General features: G+C 31.4%; 1 protein-coding gene across 1 annotated transcript; it reads right to left on the reverse strand.

Moving 5' to 3' along the window:
• Positions 1 to 1,882: 1,882 nt before the first annotated feature.
• Positions 1,883 to 16,822, reverse strand: LOC143079911 (bactericidal permeability-increasing protein-like). Its single transcript, XM_076255542.1, has 15 exons — positions 16,611 to 16,822; positions 14,636 to 14,735; positions 13,951 to 14,082; positions 12,742 to 12,815; positions 11,780 to 11,934; positions 11,424 to 11,487; positions 10,780 to 10,871; positions 10,101 to 10,277; positions 8,046 to 8,114; positions 7,114 to 7,281; positions 6,379 to 6,446; positions 4,848 to 4,890; positions 3,460 to 3,523; positions 2,852 to 2,928; positions 1,883 to 2,184 (listed from the first exon to the last, which is right to left on the reverse strand). Exons 1-15 carry the CDS (start codon positions 16,714 to 16,716, stop codon positions 2,071 to 2,073), a joined length of 1,503 nt encoding a protein of 500 aa, XP_076111657.1. The 5' UTR covers positions 16,717 to 16,822; the 3' UTR covers positions 1,883 to 2,070.
• Positions 16,823 to 17,737: the final 915 nt, after the last annotated feature.

The raw sequence follows: 17,737 nt of genomic DNA on the forward strand, positions 1-17,737 counted from the left end.
ATTTGTAAGTGAGAAATTCTGAGAACATTCAAGTACCTCACTTCATTTACGTTGTAGGTGTGATAGCTGAGACAAACTTTGTGATACATTATTAAGGTTGTACTTACAATTTCTCTATATTTGTGGGATGTTTTTTCTGGCAAGGAAAAATAAAAAGCCTTGAATGTTTGACGAGTTAACAAGTAGGTCGATAACATGCCGGGAGGGGGGGGTATCCATGGTGGTATACCCAGCCATAAACTTTTCATGTCTATGATGACATGCCATATATATATAATACACTTGAAAAGTATTGCAACACTTTGAAAACAATGTAAAATGGCATGATTGTAGAATGAGTACGGTTAAACCAAAATTATACACATTCTACAATCATGTCATTTTACACTGGTTTCAATGGAGGTGTTACAAAACTTTTTTGCAAGTGTATTATATATATTAACTGTTCACAAAACTTTGGATTGTTTGATATACTAAGATTTTTGACTGAGGAATACATCACCTGAGATGTATTTGATAACCTTTCAGAGTTTTAAGTCTTCATTGCACGTTTTTTGGGGGGGGCATTTTTTCTGTTTTTAATCGAACTTCAACGATAACAGAGAGACAAAAGATACCAAAAGGACATTCTAAATCATGTCGAAAATAAACCGACAATGATATGGCAAAAATGAGAAAGATCAAATGAAAAACTACGGTACGCAAAACACAACATAGAAAACTAAAGACTGTGCAACACAAACACCACCAAAAACTTGAGTGAATCTTTTGTACCGTGTCAGGCGTACAAAATATAAGCATGGTATCGTTGACGATTTATGTCTTCTGGATTTACCTTCAAAAGGTACGCCAAAAAATTATGAGAAAACAACGTAATACTGGAGAAGCATGTGTCCAAAAGCCCTAACGAGGTTAAAGGAATTTAGCCTTAAGGGAGTATAAGCCTTTTTTCTTGATAATTTCAGAATTTACAATTGAAAATGTAATGAAAAATTATATAAATCATGTTTCAACCGAATCACTGCCTACCGAGCTGGTGATATATAATGTTATATTTGTTATTCTCATAGGATTTTGTCTAATGCTTAGTCCGTTTCTGTGTGTGTTACATTTTAATGTTGTGTCGTTGTTCTCCTCTTATATTTAATGCGTTTCTCTCAGTTTTAGTTTGTTACCCCGGTATGTTTTTTGTCCATGGATTTATGAGTTTTGAACAGCGGTATACTACTGTTGCCTTTATATAAAGGCAACAGTAGTATAACGCTGTTCGAAACTCATAAATCGATAGAAAAAAACAAATCCGGGTTACAAACTAAAACTGAGGGAAACGCATTAAATATAAGAGGAGAACAACGACACAACAATAAAATGTAGCACACACAGAAACGAACTAAGCATAATATATCATCCATGATTAGCAGTCCACCATCAGCAAAATCGATCCATTGCTAGTATATTTTATTTACGGTTTACAAATGTGGTGCTTCCAAAGTGTTCCTATGAATATATTTAATCACAAATTTTCAAATTATCCATCTAACGGTTTCAATGTAATAGCATGTTCATATGATCATGAGATATAGATTCGATGTTTCTGCTACATGTAATTATACGTTAAATCAACGAAAAAAATGTATGATGTTGCTTTATTCAACATGTCACTATTATGGCGTACGAGACGTAACACGTGAGGAACAAGCGACCAATCACCGTGTAAATCTCATGACAGTAGTTTCTGAATCTCTCATGCACAAATCCGTAATCTAAATGCATGATCTTTTTTATAATTCGAATTAGAATGCTGAAAAAAAACTTAAAGATGTTGTAACAGAATTGAATTTTGAAATCAATAAATGGCTTAACTTGCGAACAAAAGAAAATATTGTTCATTATAAAATATTCTTTAATTCTATAATAGTATTTATAAGTTACCATATTCAGTAAGATTGTAAGGAATACACTGTGGCATGCATTTGCTTCCAAACATTTGACAATAAAATATGATTTGTGTAAAATGTGGACTATATCAACACAAGCATCATATTATTCATCAAATGACATAAACATAATTTAAACATTGTTTATTGACTTGAATTGAGCTCTCGGGATAAATTTCAAAACAGTCGATTTGATTTTTGTAGGTTCAGGTATGTACTTCAGATTGGTTTCAATCAGCATTGTGTTCTAAAAAATAAAAACAAATTCTTTAAAGTATCATAAATATATTAGTGGAAACCTTAGTAAATCAGGAATGAACTTTAATCTTTCACAACGGTTTTGATTCGAGCACTATTGATGAAACACGCGTTGTCTGACCAAACTATAAGCACGGTAATTGAATCTGTTTACTGCAAATATGAACTACATTTTGTGATTCATCCACCAATCTATAATGCTTTGTTAATTAATTAATAATATGTGAACGTAGAACAAAACGAAAGTTAAAATTTAGTTTATGTTACGTTTAGTATTTTTGCTACCAATTACACTTCAGATTTGTAATTGTCTTCTTTTTTTAAACTCGCGTATTGAAGACCCGTTGAAGAGAGTGTTTACTGTTTAGCATATGGAACAAGAGGTACATTCAATATCTTAGAGAAACCATCGCACCTAATTGCTCATTGCTCAATGTTTTAAGATTTGTTTATCTAGTTGATCATGTGCTATCTCGTACATTTGTGAATTTCAATTTAATTGTGGAAATCTCTTCTGGGAATGGCAATACGGAAAGATGTTTTTTTATTAGGAATTTTTAAAAAGATCTTTATCTATATACTAAAGGCCAAGTCGTGTACGTTTGTATTTTATATCTAAGCCTGAGTTTCGGATGCTGACAAAATTAATTGTTTACCTGTAAAAGTTTAAAATCAAACTGGTTTAATTTTAAATTATCTGTCGACGGCATTGGGAAGCCTTTGGTTCCAAGATCTGAAGAAAAATAATAGTTAATCTATCTACTTCAAATAAGACATTAATATTAAACATAAAACAACATAAATTTATTAGATAGTAACCCTTCAACGCATGTTTTACTCAGTTAACATATATATTATAATAAAAAGCAGCAATGATGACATTTTGACAGTAAAATACATCTACACGTTCGAGTAAAAACAAAGAAAACATAGACATCTCTTTGATTTGGAAAACAATTATATACTTAGAATTGTCGTTTTAAATAAGCAACAGATGATTTAATACAAGTTTGTATTATTCATGAAAAACAGTCGGAACATTTCTTCTTTTGCAAATATACACCTATCTAGAAGTCCGTTTATTTTAAAAAAAAAAGATATATCTTTTTTTTGTTTTGTTGATGAGTTTGTTTTTGCCTTATGTTTTAAGATTTTTAAAAATTATGGAAAGTTGAGGTGTGGTATTTGGAATTACTACATTTACTTATATTATTAGTTGTTTTATAATAATATTTCTGATGAAATATCAATATCTTCTACTCACCATTTAACATGGGTGTTATTGTTGTTTTAATAGCACTGTCTACTAGGAACTGTAAAGCTTTTTCCTGTAACAAATGATAAGTGTTGATTCAAACTGTTTTGAATAAAACTAATATTAACTATATTCATAACCGTTTAAGTTTGTTTCAGAAATGGAAGAAACATACGTCAAGTAAATCAACTTCCAATATAATGGAATTTTAAGAGACTGTCATGCAAGTGAGAAGTTTAGTTATCTATATAACCAGGTTCGATCCACAATTTTCTACATCAGAATAGTGCCTGTATCAAATCAGGAGTGTGACAGTTGTTATCCATTCGTTTGATGAGTTTAAGCTTTTGATTTTGTCATTTGATTACGGACTTTTCGTTTTGAATTTTACTCGTAGTTCGGTATTTTTGTTTTTTTCTTTTCATTTTTTTATATGATAAAATCCCCTTTTTAATTTTAATCCTTAGGGAAAGAAATAAAAGAAATATTGATTTTCAACAGAATAATCAGATGCAATTAAGGTAAAACGGGGTTCAAGAAAATGCATTGTAACTCATTGATCCAGTTTGTTTTTATGGTCAGTTGCGCTGTTGGCGTTTTTAATTCCATCAATACTTTTCCAGCAGATCATATGATATAGATATAAGATATGTATGATCACACAGGGTCAAAGGGTGTGTTACTGATGAGAAATGGAAAGTTGACAACGGAAGCTACGAATGCGTATTCCTTCTTTAAAAATAAAACAGTTGGGGTGAATTTGACATTTGATTTTGATTTTGACAATATTTGTCCCTTTTTTAATTACTATAGAGTTCGGTATTTATATTATTTTTGTTCTTGAACGGATGCCGTACATTTGTAGTATCAAAACAGTTTTTTATATCATTAACATCATGCTTTAGTGAAGCATGGGATAGACTTCGCCAATTCTTAGTCGATTTATCCCTTTTATAAGTTTGTATTTATATCCTAAAACACTCATTAGAAAAACAGATAAAACCAGCGAATCTTGTTAAACAAGAACGTGTCCCCAGTACACGGATGCCCCACTCGCACTATCATTTTCTATGTTCAGTGGACCGTAAAATTGGACTTCAGCTTCATCAAAAACCACCTTGACCAAACACTTTAACCTGAAGCGGAACGAACGAACGAACGAACAGACGGAAAAACGGACCCATTGACCAGAAAACATAGGTGGGGCAAAAAAAATGGTCCTTGCTTTAAGAATTTAATATGTCAAGTTGCTAAACATTGTATCACACTCCGTTCAGAATCTATATGAATTTTACATGCACCCAGCTTTCAAAATCTCTCTTGTGTAGATATGCAGAGTAACAATCTGTTTAATACTAAATCCATGTAACAAATAAATCTGACGGTATAATACTTACATTTACAGGTCCAATAGAAGACTTTGAAACATTTAACTTTATTCTGTAACACAACGAAAAGATATAAAATAAATAAAAATAACTATCAGGTTTAAATCTTTACACCCATGTACAGAATTTAAAGATGCACCAAATGTTTTTATAAAGCTATCAAAGGAGAATTTTCAATCACTCTTTCATGTTATCATTTTATATGAATATCTATATTTTTGTTTAAGTTATAAATACTATGAAAACAACACGAAATTCAATTTAACAGAAGCCTTCCATATTTGCTTTTTTGGATGAGAAAATGATTAATATAGGATATATACTAATTGACGTGTAACAAATTGCTGTAATGCTTCGTTTTTGGTATTTTAGCAGAATCTACTAATACTTCTAGGTAATCTAAAATCGCCACAGTTTTTTTACCTTACCATATTGATGAAATGGAACTTATTTTTCAGATATTTATTTAATCAAGTAACCAGCCCTAATGATTTATTGGATATAGAAATGCGGTCATCCCTTTGACTATTCTTATCAGTATCAGGCAAGACATGGGCTTTGAGTAAAGAAGGCAATCATGCAAGTTTCGCTGACCGACCAGAAAGTAGATGTTAAATCCTATGCCACTGTACATGTAGGCAACGTTGAAAGCTATCCGCATGTAAAACAAGCATTGCACTATCGTTAATTTGTTTTCTCTCACTCGATTTATGACTTTTGAACACCGGTAGGCGGTATACTAATGTTTTGCCTTTATTGCATAAATTTTGAATACGTAGATGGTATAATGCTGAAAGAATATTACTAGCTAAAATCTAAAAATGTATTTATGGATAACTTATTCATTATCTGAATATATATGAAATATTTGGAAATTGGCGTTAAGCAGCAAACAATTGATTAGTCAATGATGAAGACATTTTGCATTTAATTTCCGATTTTATGCAAATGAGAAAACATAATTTTCTCATTGCAAACGTTCTATGTATGTGACTATATCATTCAGTACCTGCATAACACTGTAGTTTATATGGTTTAATTCATACGGTATTAGAATAAGAATTTTTAAATCAATAATTTTAAATATAAAAAGGAAGATGTGGTATGCTTGCCAATGAGACAACTGTCCACAAGAGACCAAGATGACACAGACATTAACAACTATATGTCACCGTATGGCCTTCAACAATGAGCAAAGCCCATACCGCATAGTCAGCTATAAAAGGCCCCAATATGACATGTTATTGGCAATTTTTTTATGTTAAATTAGTATTACCTCTTCGTTATCTTTTATCTCATGACAATTCAATACGGTTGGTTGCTTTTCTTAATAACGCCTAAATCCTAATTTATTTGATGATAATAGTATGACTGTAACGTGACACAAAACTGAAGCGTGACATGATAATGAATACGATATATTATTATGTTCTCATTGTGTATACAACAATGCCACAACATCCCAACAACAAACAACAAAACAGAGAATAATGTAATTTGTACAATAAAGTTATACCATATTTAATAAGCTACTACATACTTCATATCCTCCACAGATCCATGAATGACTGTTTCATTTATCGTTAGTTTTACAGCTATCGACCCAGTCTGAATAACAACAAGATGATAAATAATTATCATAATAATATATAGAAAACGATTGTCAATGAATTCTATAGCATATGCTGTGAACCTTGTGCATTAAAATCACACAATGAGAAAAAATAGCACACTTGCAAAACGTCGGTGTTGATATGAATATCAATTGTAGGGTCATATTTATAAATTTCCTTTTTACAAAACTTTGACTTTTTCGAAAAACTCAAGATTTTCTTATCCCATGACTTAGCCGTTTTTGGCACAATATTTTGGAATTTTGGGTCCTCAATGCTCTTCAACTTTGTACTTTTTTGGCTTTATAACTATTTTGATCTGCTCATCACTGATGAGTCTTATGTATAATAAACGGGAGTCTGACGTATCAAATTATAATCCTGGTACCTTCGATAACTATTGTAAACTTATATTTTACACTTTTATAAAAGTGCAAGCGTATTAAGTCAATGTGTACGAGAGGAAACAATTAAAAGGGTTAACAGTCATCACAGTGGTATAGATATTATGTATAGTTGTTGATAATTCGATTAGAAAATGTGATATTTAAATAATCTTAAGAATAGTACTGAATTTAACAAGCAAGGTCGTAACATCAAATATGAATGAGGTAGTTTGGATTAACTTAGAATTGTAAAATGTATATAGATATTATATGTACCCCGACAATTTGGAATAAATGATGCAGAGTTTTATCTGGTTTTCTAGCATACAGATCGATGTCTCCTTGTGCTGCAACCCCTAAATTACCATCAGTTATACTTGTTACCGGTGGTTTTGAACTTTTCATGTGGAGCTCTACCTTACTGTTAGGAAATGATTTCCCGATCTGCAGTGAACAAGCATGTGACACATTTTACAATTAACAAAAGGAAATTCATAAAACAAACGACAACCGTCCATTATATTTTTTTTAGCCCTAACTTGAAAAAATACAATTATGTTTTGGATTTCAGAAAAAGAAGATATTATATTTACAAAATGAATCATGTCGACAGAACATTTTATTTGTCGCAATTTTAGCAATTCCTCTTTTAAAATTTATGAGCTTGCAACACTGCTGACGTGTTACTGCAATCGTTCTATCAAATGACTTTACAATATTGTATTTGATATTTGTTCATGGAATAAAGCAGATATATATTATTTGACGAAATAACTTTAATTAACTTGTAAATAACTGATTATTTTGGAAGAACCTGAATTTCGACTGTTTGCGCGATAGTTAAGTCGATGAGGTATGAAGAGTTTTTGCTTCATTTGATTTTAAATTATCCTTATAAATTGTTGTTCCTAGAGAATGAAGCAAACGGCATAATTATTTCTCCTCAATATAGAAGAAAAAGTTGAAAAAAACAAATATTTGGAATTTATCATACTTTTATTACATTTTACCTACAGCTGAACCTTCTTTTCTTTTTTAAAAGTTTATGTGAATAGTCCAGAGAACTCTTTCCCGACAAAAAAAAGTTAAATTATTTATTTTGCTAATGACACTGTTACGGAATAGTCACATAACATTTTACATGGTACATTTTTTATAAAAACATTATTGTCTGAAGAAATGTTAAATTATATTGCTTTGCAGCTTACCTGTGGAATAAGTTTACCAATACAAATGTCCGTACAGGTTGTGTTTAGTGCGTCATCCTTAGATTTAATCTGAAAAGAGAATTTGCTATGACAAAATTGTACGGAAGCGTATTAGCGTCACACATTTTTTTTTTATTTTTCTTCCTATGTTTGCGTTATAACGCAAATCTTTGCGTTATAACGCAAACCTTTGCGTTATAACGCAAACCTTTGCGATATAACGCAAACCTTTGCGTTATATAACGCAAACATTTGCGTTGTAACGCAAACCTTTTTGCGTTTAACGCCAAGCTTTGCGATATAACGCAAACCTTTGCGTTATAACGCAAACCGTTATTAATGGAGGAGGCTGTATATATTAAAATTTATCACCTTTGTAGTCATTGCAAAGTAAAATGCTTGAATAATTAGATCATATCAATGACTAATAATGAGCAGAATAATATAAGAAGATGTAGTATGAATGCCAATTAGAAAACTCTCCATCTAAGTCACTATTCGTAAAAGTAAACCATCATAGGCCGAATTACAGTCTTCAACACGGAGCATTGGCTCACACTGAACAACAAACTATAAAGGTCCCCAAAAACGATATCCATATTACTACTAGTATATATATATATCAATCAAAATTGAGTAAATTGAGGTTATACCTAAGAAAGAAATCAACCATGCTAATATAGCTATAACCGAATATAAATGTCCTTCCAAAGTAAGCTCTCGTTTGAGAACTGTGTAAAATAGGTTAGATTCAAACAAGCTACCCTTTGGCAATAAATGTATAGAATGAAGATGTTTTATTAAAAAATTATGTTCTCTCTATTCAAATTGCTACCCAAGCATCTTAAAAATACTTCATTATATTGAAATGAAAATTCAATGATTTTCTATCAAAGAATCTTGATCATATTCTGAGATTTAAAAAAAAATGTTTCCTTATTAATAATTCATTTTAAAGCAGAAAGATCATTTTGTCTATTTGACTTGGAGGTTTCACAATTGTATGACATTATTTTTGATCTTTCAATTTAAATATGACTATATACTAAACTATATCTATTTTCTTGTTAAAAAATATACTTTCCTGATGCAAAAATCAGTCTTAATTTATGTGTAATTGCACTTCAAGTATTCCATTATTCCTAATACTAGTAAATCACATCCGAAATGAATGACAGACAGACATATATACAAAACTTAATGAATAATTGAAATCAAGATATTTGCGTTATAACGCAAAGGTTTGCGTTTAACGCAAACATAGGAAGAAAAATAAAAAAAAAATGTGTGGCGCTAATACGCTTCCGTAAAATTGTGATTCGTACACTGTTAAAATTATTAGTTTTTGACTTTATTAAATTCAAAATCAAACTTCTTTCAATTTTTTACTCTGTAGACGTTTCATTACTGGATGGAATGGATTTGCAGATTTTTTCCAAACATGAACACAACTACATTAATTTTTGTTCTGAACTATTGCGGAACTCTATCTTTTAATTGTAATTGTCACGAAATAACATTTATTTAAGACGCTCGTATAGATGAGATCAGTTGAACAGACAAAAAGGAAAACAAATTTGCAACTTCACAATGAAGACAAAATAAAGGAATTGCTTTCAAATTGCCTTTTCATCCGTGTGCACTGAATAATAAGCTTCAAGCACAAAAACATTTGAAATAAAAATTGCAAACATTTTGCACAAATATTACCACCCGCACAGAAATGTCAGTCAAAACAACGAGTTTAAAATAACATTCAAATACATATTCTAAAGATGTTTTCCTATATCAATGCACTGTTAAGTGTAGTCAAATTCAAAGAGTTGAGAGTATAGAGACAGGTAAAGATATTAAATTTCATGTTATAATAATAGAAGATCCCTACTTTTCAATTCAATTCAAAAATTTATTGTCATAATAACTCTTAACAATAAGTTTGTGACAATTTATATGAATGCAAACATAATCAAAATACATTTCACAAACAAAACCATACAATAAAATAAACAAAGTGTCAGTTTAATATTAAAAACAAAAAACAGTCTCAATACGTACGTTTTGTGAAGTCAGGTTAAACACCAGCATATTGTGTTTGTGTGCCTGGTAAAACATGGTATTGAAGATATATTCTGATAGTGTGATATAAACCATCTTCTTGTTGTCTGTAATAGTTGCCATGGCAGGGGGTGCAAATGGTGCTTCAGACTTATCACTTTTCCAAAATATTTCTCCCTAGAATAGAAAGATATATTTAGGAATTATAAAATTATAAAATTTCATAAACAGATCAGCCCTTATATAAACAACATATGAAAAGTGCTGTCTAGTGTCAGTTTCCAACCAGCCAACTTTAGTTCCTGTCATGCCTTCGGAAATAAAAAAAAAAGCACAGTTCATCATGCATTAAAAAGAATAATACGCAAACATTATCTCTTCTCAAAATGTGGTGATACTGCATCTATCGTGATCTTTGTTTTGTATTTTAGTATTTAACTAATAAAGCTCTTGGTTTTTAGGGGCCTGCTGCTTGCTGCTAAATATACTATTTTTATTATTTTGTATACTTATGTGTGTGTTCTTCTTCTTTAAGTAATGATGTTCTATGTTTTATTTTACTGTCTTGTTCTTTGTATATGCCTATCGTGTCCCCTTTAGTGTATATAAAAAATTGTATTCCATTTCTTTTCAGTTGGTTTGAAAACATTAATTATTCATTTATAATTGTAAAATTTACTTTCAAATCAGCTTCAATATATTCAGAAGTAACAGTTGGCGCTGCAAGAAGTCTATAGTCCAAAGTTAGGAATTCTCCAAGCTGTACCTCCACTATAAATAAAAAGACAACGTGAAATATATGTTAAAACTAACATGAGATGCACATTCATAAGAGATGATGGTGGTAATGAAATATGTGCAAGATCCCTTGACTTTTCCTATCAAGCAGCTTATACTATGACATGCTTAAGAGGAATGGTTGCCAGCGATGTATAAATATGCAGTCACTTGCAACTTGTTTAATATAAAATCGTTGTATAATGATTATAGATCGTAATTTTGAGTAGTCATGATAAAGATTTGGCATAAACATTTTAAACAGTTTAATGATGTTGGTCGTCGCTATTACGTTGGTTATTATTTTTTTTTATTCGAGTGCAACTGAATTTTTCATGTGGACATTTTATTTTTTAGATAAACCTGCACGGTCGTTTTAGTAATGGGTAGCTGCTTCGTTGACACAAGGATCTTACTATACAAATCCTTGGTTTACATACATCCCATGATAACATCTAATTTTTTTTACGATATTAACTGCCTATCATTGTGGATAACACCACTAGATATTGACATTGAATCAATATCTGCATAAAAAAATGTTACCTTTTATAGTCGATAGACTTTCTTGTGCATTCTTGTCGATGAGATCTTGTATTATACCACACATCTACAAAATTGTTACATGTAGCAGTTAATGTTTATTATACAGAAGTGTCTTAAATGGTACAATTTTTATATAGCTAGCCTCATTGTAACAGAAAAATACACCAGCAGCACAATACCCCAAGTCATACGTACTAAAGAGTCGCTAAAGTTTTTTTTTTTCAGGTCAGTTCATGGCAGTCGGGATACCTGTAATCTTTTAATCTAACTTTTAGATCTATTTGAAGTCAATTATAAATGTAATTCCTATTGATGTATCAGAAAAATATATGCATAGATTGCAGTTTTGTACTTACTTTACTCTGAAACTGACTGGCAATAATTTTTCCAACCTTTCCAGAGAACAAATTGTATATCCAAGCCAAACCACCTCTAAACTTTACTTTGACTGGACCACTATCGCAAGAACATTTGCCAGCTTTTATTGTTGGCTTTCCGCTACCATCAACGCCTAATATACAACATAAGAATCAATACTTAAGTTAAATAACGGTAGTATATATGAGAATTGAGATTTTTCTGTCATCACATGCATGGCACGCGACCTTATACAAGGTGACATATATAAACTTATGCACAATTACAAATTGACGTCCGGTCAGAATGGGGACGTTAAATCCGATGTCTCGTGTAAAGAGAGTGCCACGCTCTTTGCACGTTAAGAACCCTTGCAACAACTCTTTGAAGGCCCGTAGTTGGCCTGTTGCAAGGCCAAATTTCTGTCCCTATCCAATATACCCTCATTTTCCAGGGGCAGTCCAAATTGCCCCGACCATCATCCCAAATGGCCTCTATTATGACAAGACCTACATATTGTATTCATTGTGAACTTGTTCTCGTCCTGAATATGCATGAAATTTTTGCCACTGGACGTTAAGCAACCAACGATAAATAAATATAAATAATACAATAGTTACAAATTATTAATAAAACATGTCTATAAAGAAAGGGATTAAACGATACTGCTTGATATGTTAAACGAAAGCTTAATATCAATACACTCATGACCCCTTTCCAATTCATCATATCCCAAAATTCTTGTTTATCACGTATATGTTTTATACATCCTACACATACTAAGATGAGCAATATGGAAGCATTGTTGATTAGATTTTCCATTGGCAAGCATACCACATCTTCACATGTTTATATAAAATACCAATTGTGTAAATAGAAATATCAATACGTCAAGTAGGGAGATGTTAAATAACATAAATAGGTTAATGAGCTTCAAAACAATGTTACATAAAATTCTTACCTAAATTGACTCCAACACTGAATGAGATATCAGAAAACTTAACGTTGACACTTCCACCACCAGACAACCTAATGCTATGATATAAAAAAAATAAAAAGCATATTAGTCACTCACAAATGCATGTGCCGATTCATGGCTATCACAGTCAATAGCTCGGTGTTTCTAAGAGGAAATATTCAAGAGGTTTCCCATCAAAATAATAGTTAAACATTGATATATTAAATCGGAATAAGCAAAATTAATAAACAATGAAAAGTATTTCAGGTGGTCTTCTCTTGAACTCTTCAACAAATGTCGATTTATACTTGTCAAAGTAGCATTAAATAGCATATATATGGCATGTTTATGTTGTTTGTACTTTGTTTTCTAGATTAATTTTAAACTACAAGTATTTTTCTTTGTTTCGTCATTTCTAATGAATTATTAATCAAATTGTTGGAAGAATTATTTCCCTTCTTTTTAAGTTGCATCTGTACATTTATCTGATAAAAGTTATTGTCATGAATACACGATACAATGTATGTGTTTTTATTGTGTGTTTTGTACTTTGTATCGATCTGATGATTTATTTTTTTCAGTCGAAGTTTATAGTTTGTTTTATGTTCTACTGTTACACCTAGATTAGAGAAGGTTTGGCATTTATTTTCAAACATGCTTATAAACCAAACCACATTCTAATGGGCCTGTCCCAAGTCAGTAGCCCAAGTTTATTTGTTTTCATTTAAATGCAATTTGGTTCAGGTCTGTCATCTGTCATATTTGTTTTTGTAAATTATTTTGTTATAAATTTTGGCTACTACTAGTATTATTTTTTTCTTAATTTTGAATTCATGTTTGGACCTTTAATTGCCACTATACGTATGGGTTTTTGTCATGGTTGTAAGCTGTACGACTGCCTTTTGTTGCTTAAATCCACTCCATTTAAACTTTGGTGGATTGTTGTCTCGTTAGCAATCATAACATATTTTCTTACTTTTAAAAGGGAGCAATGTTTCTTTGTAAAGTAAGCATATACATGTCATACTGTTATAATCTAGCAAATGAGTACAAAAGCTGATATTTGGTGATACAAAAATGTCTTCTCCTTAAAATTTGCGCAATGATTTAGAGTACACTTGTAAAGTATCCGTCAAATATTTTCGTTGAAGTAGGCTAAACATTTTGAGCAAAAACTACAGTACCAATTATATTAGGAGATAAGTTTCTTACATTCCTTTTTTGTATTTGTAGTGAAAATTTCCATCAATTTCCAGTGCTAAATTTGTTGCTTTCCACTGTAAGTCGCTCTCTGAAGCCAATGTTATGCTGCTTCTAGGCGGTTGAAAATTACGTATATCCAAGCTGTTAAAAAACTCGATTATAAGATCTTATTTGATAATTGTGAAAAACAAGAATATTAGAAATAGAAAAAAAAAAAATCTAGAGCACAACAGAAGATAATTAAATTATAAGTGTGTGTATACTTAGTCATTAAACCAGTTATTTGTAAATATTCAGCCTTATAATACGTTTAATGCATACACATCTGTTAACTTTAGTTGCTTTTTCTCGTAAATTAAAGTTCGTTTGTTTTCTTTGTATATAAAACAAATTCCATCTCTCGTAGCGGACAAGAACTTGGTGCTTATCAATTTTGAATTATCGTTTATATTGCATTATTGCATTAATTTATATCACACATCTTGATGAATGTATGTTTAAAATTTTGTAGGAAGTTTATATGAATATCTGTGAGGGCAACAATAACTTTGATAACCCACCATCTAATCTTAGGACACTTGATAATGTGATAATAAGTCCATTGTTAAGGATATATTTAAAAAATACTTTTTTGCGTGTCACTTATCATGTTTGACACTTTTAAGTAATTCTTCTAAATATATCTATGACTCACTTGGTAAGAGAATATTTAACATTTTTTCCATCCCCATTTTGATCCGGTAATTTAGTCGTCTTTACTTTCTTTGTAACCAAATCTACTGCTACTTGATTGGCTAAAACATGTAAAATAATCAATTGAATTCAACCAACTTATCATACTTATTGTTGGTCTGTGTTCATTCATGTAATATCAGATACGAATATTTTATCCGTTGATACAACTGTTTTGGAATATCTGGATGTTAGTGTCGAAGTCCTATTGGTCTTATACAGATAAGAGTTATTGTGTTTGAAGGCAAGCACTGGAGATATAATGTCTATGATATATATATGAAAACTACGTTCAAACCTATGATTGAGTTGGATAAAAACCGCATTTTTTTTTACGTGTGCATGTAAAACAAATTTCGTTGTAGAATGGTCTGAATACAGCACAAACAACATTTTCCAAAAGACCAAAAAAGTGAAAATGTATATTTAAACAAAGCGCATTTGACTAACAGGTCGAACAACTGATGTTCTTTAACCCTGCTGACTGCCATTGGCAATTGCCAAATAAAATTGATCACAAGATGTAACAAAATGTATCTTAATACAAATTTAATACTAAACAGAAAACAATTAACTTGTGGCCACGATGTTATGTCACAAACATAAAGTGTCAATATTTTTTTTTGTACACCACATCCGGATTTCGACAATAAATGTCTCTTCAGTGATGTTAGGGATCGAAACGGTATTTGGAAGGCCATATAATTTTCCCTCAGTTTTAGATAGACTCTTGAATTTTAAGAGTCAATATAGGATGAACGGATCATATAAACCGGAGGGAAAATATGATAGAATCTCAAACGAAAAAATATAAACAAGTCTAAATTGAAAACTACGTTTAAACCTATGATTGCGTTGGATAAAAAACGCAAATTTTTATACGTGTGCATTTAAAACAAATTTCGTTCTAAATACAGCACAACAACATCTTCCAAAAGACCAAAAAAGTGAAAAAGTATATTTCAACAAAATATATATATACATTGTATCACAAAACCTATAAAGCATACAGATTTTACCATTCTAACATTATACTCGGATTTCTTTTAAACTAAGTTTTACCGTGCGTAGTATTGCTGTGTGTTAATTTATGCCACATTGGTTAGAAATATAAAGGAAACACTTTTGATCTGACCTAACATGATTTACTCCGGTGCTATTTTGCCCCTGTCCCAAAAGAGGGACGACAGATACCAGAGGGACAGTCAAACTCATAAATCGAAAAATAAACTGACAACGCCATGGCTAAAAATGAAAAGGACAAACAGACAAACAATAGTACACATGACACAACATAGAAAACTAAAGAATAAACAACACGAACCCCACCAAAAACTAGGGGTGATCTCAGGTGCTCCGGAAGGGTAAGCAGATCCTGCTCCACATGTGGCACCCGTCGTGCTGTTTATGAGATAACAAATCCGGTAAATAGTCTAATTCGGTAGGTTTCAGGAACCTCCAGCCTTTGTGAGTCTTGTGATTTTAATTTTTAATTTTGGTTAATTCATTTGTTTCGGAGTTTAGTGGGGCGTTCATTTCGATGAAATAGTATACTAGTACATTATTATTAGGACACGCTGAAGCTTATACAAACTCAACAGTTAATTTTCAGTTGTTTTTGGTATTGAAAGCTAATACAAATACGACTGTTCAATTTCAGTTTTTTGGGGTATTTAAAGCCATATTGGTGTTAGAAATTGACTAAAATTATCAATATCACATCAATAACTGATTTTATAAAAAGTAGGAATATTCAAGTCATCAAAAGTGATCACTCAACTGTTTCAGATTGTTAATTTCCGCTTCTGTTTTATTTTGTGACATACAGATGTATGACACCTTCTTTTTCAGCATACATTATGGATAATGTAAGATAGCATTTAATTACAGTTAAACTATGTTTACATACTTGTATATATACAAATAATAAAACATACCATAGTTAAGTCCATCTTCTGTTATTCTTAATCTGAATCCAGGATTTGTGGCCAGAATATTGGAAAATAAAGCACACAATACATGTACAGAGACGAAAAGCCACATTTTTATCCCACCTTTACCACTTCACTATGTGAGAGGAACTGATTATAAGTATAGTGTATAACTAGTACTTCCTTGTGAAAAACTTCCGCGTTAAAAGTTAGAATATTTTAAAAGATTTAAAGGTTCACTTGGTTTACACCCGAGACTTCTAACTATCTATTATAAATAATTGTAATACTATATTTATATTTAGATATCCAGTAGATTAGAAACTAACTTCCTGGTTTTTATATACCGATGATCAAATCTATTTAAATATAAATGCTTTTTTTAGCTCACCCTGGACCAAATGAGCTTTCCTTAATATCATGTGGCTTGCTTCGTCCGTTCTCGTCCGTTAACTTTTATAAAAATCTTCTCAAAAACTACTAGGCCAAATTTGATAAGACATGACCAGCTGATGACCACAATAATCATTGGGGTATCTACTTTTAAAAGGGTGTCCGCTGACCCCACCGACCAACAAACAAGGGCGACATGTATAAAAGTGCAAAATGTTAGTTGTGTCTATTATATTGGAACCGCCATGATTTAGTCTTAGGTGCATGATTTTTTTTTATTAATTGTGAGTGGCTTTGAACTAGCTGTCAGTAACTGCGAGTACTCTCAGATCTGTACTTAGTGTCTTTTTGTTGTTGGGATATACAATTACCCGGCCACGTCCACTCTGTGTTTTTGTTAGATGTATTTCTATTTGTATCCACTCTGCAATTCTATGTGTTAAAGAATAGAACACTAATTGAACACTTCTTTGTAACACTTTTTGGACGTGTAAGGGTGTTCCAAATATTAACACCAGTGCATCTGATGAGTGTTTATGTTGCACGTACTGTAACACCACTGCCCCAGGTAAGGGGAGGGTTGGGATCCCGCTTACATGTTTAACCCTAACACATTCGGTATGCATGCGCCTATCCCAATTTAAGCCAGGAGCCTGATTCAGTGGTTATCGTTTGTAGATGCGTTACATTTTTGTTTTCGTTCATTTTTTTGTACAAATATTAGACCGTTAGTTTTTTCG

Source organism: Mytilus galloprovincialis, chromosome 6 (assembly GCF_965363235.1).
Source record: "Mytilus galloprovincialis chromosome 6, xbMytGall1.hap1.1, whole genome shotgun sequence".
NCBI classification, from domain to species: domain Eukaryota; kingdom Metazoa; phylum Mollusca; class Bivalvia; order Mytilida; family Mytilidae; genus Mytilus; species Mytilus galloprovincialis.

What these genes read in the sequence shown, in the direction of transcription:
- LOC143079911 (XM_076255542.1), bottom strand. Translation starts at nt 16,716, where the DNA reads ATGTGGCTTTTCGTCTCTGTACATGTATTGTGTGCTTTATTTTCCAAT. An exon ending in GTTAAATATTCTCTTACCAA is followed by an intron (nt 14,083 to 14,635) that starts GTGAGTCATAGA and finishes GTTTTTTAACAG; the next exon opens with CTTGGATATACGTAATTTTC. An exon ending in AAGTCTATCGACTATAAAAG is followed by an intron (nt 10,872 to 11,423) that starts GTAACATTTTTT and finishes TTTTATTTATAG; the next exon opens with TGGAGGTACAGCTTGGAGAA.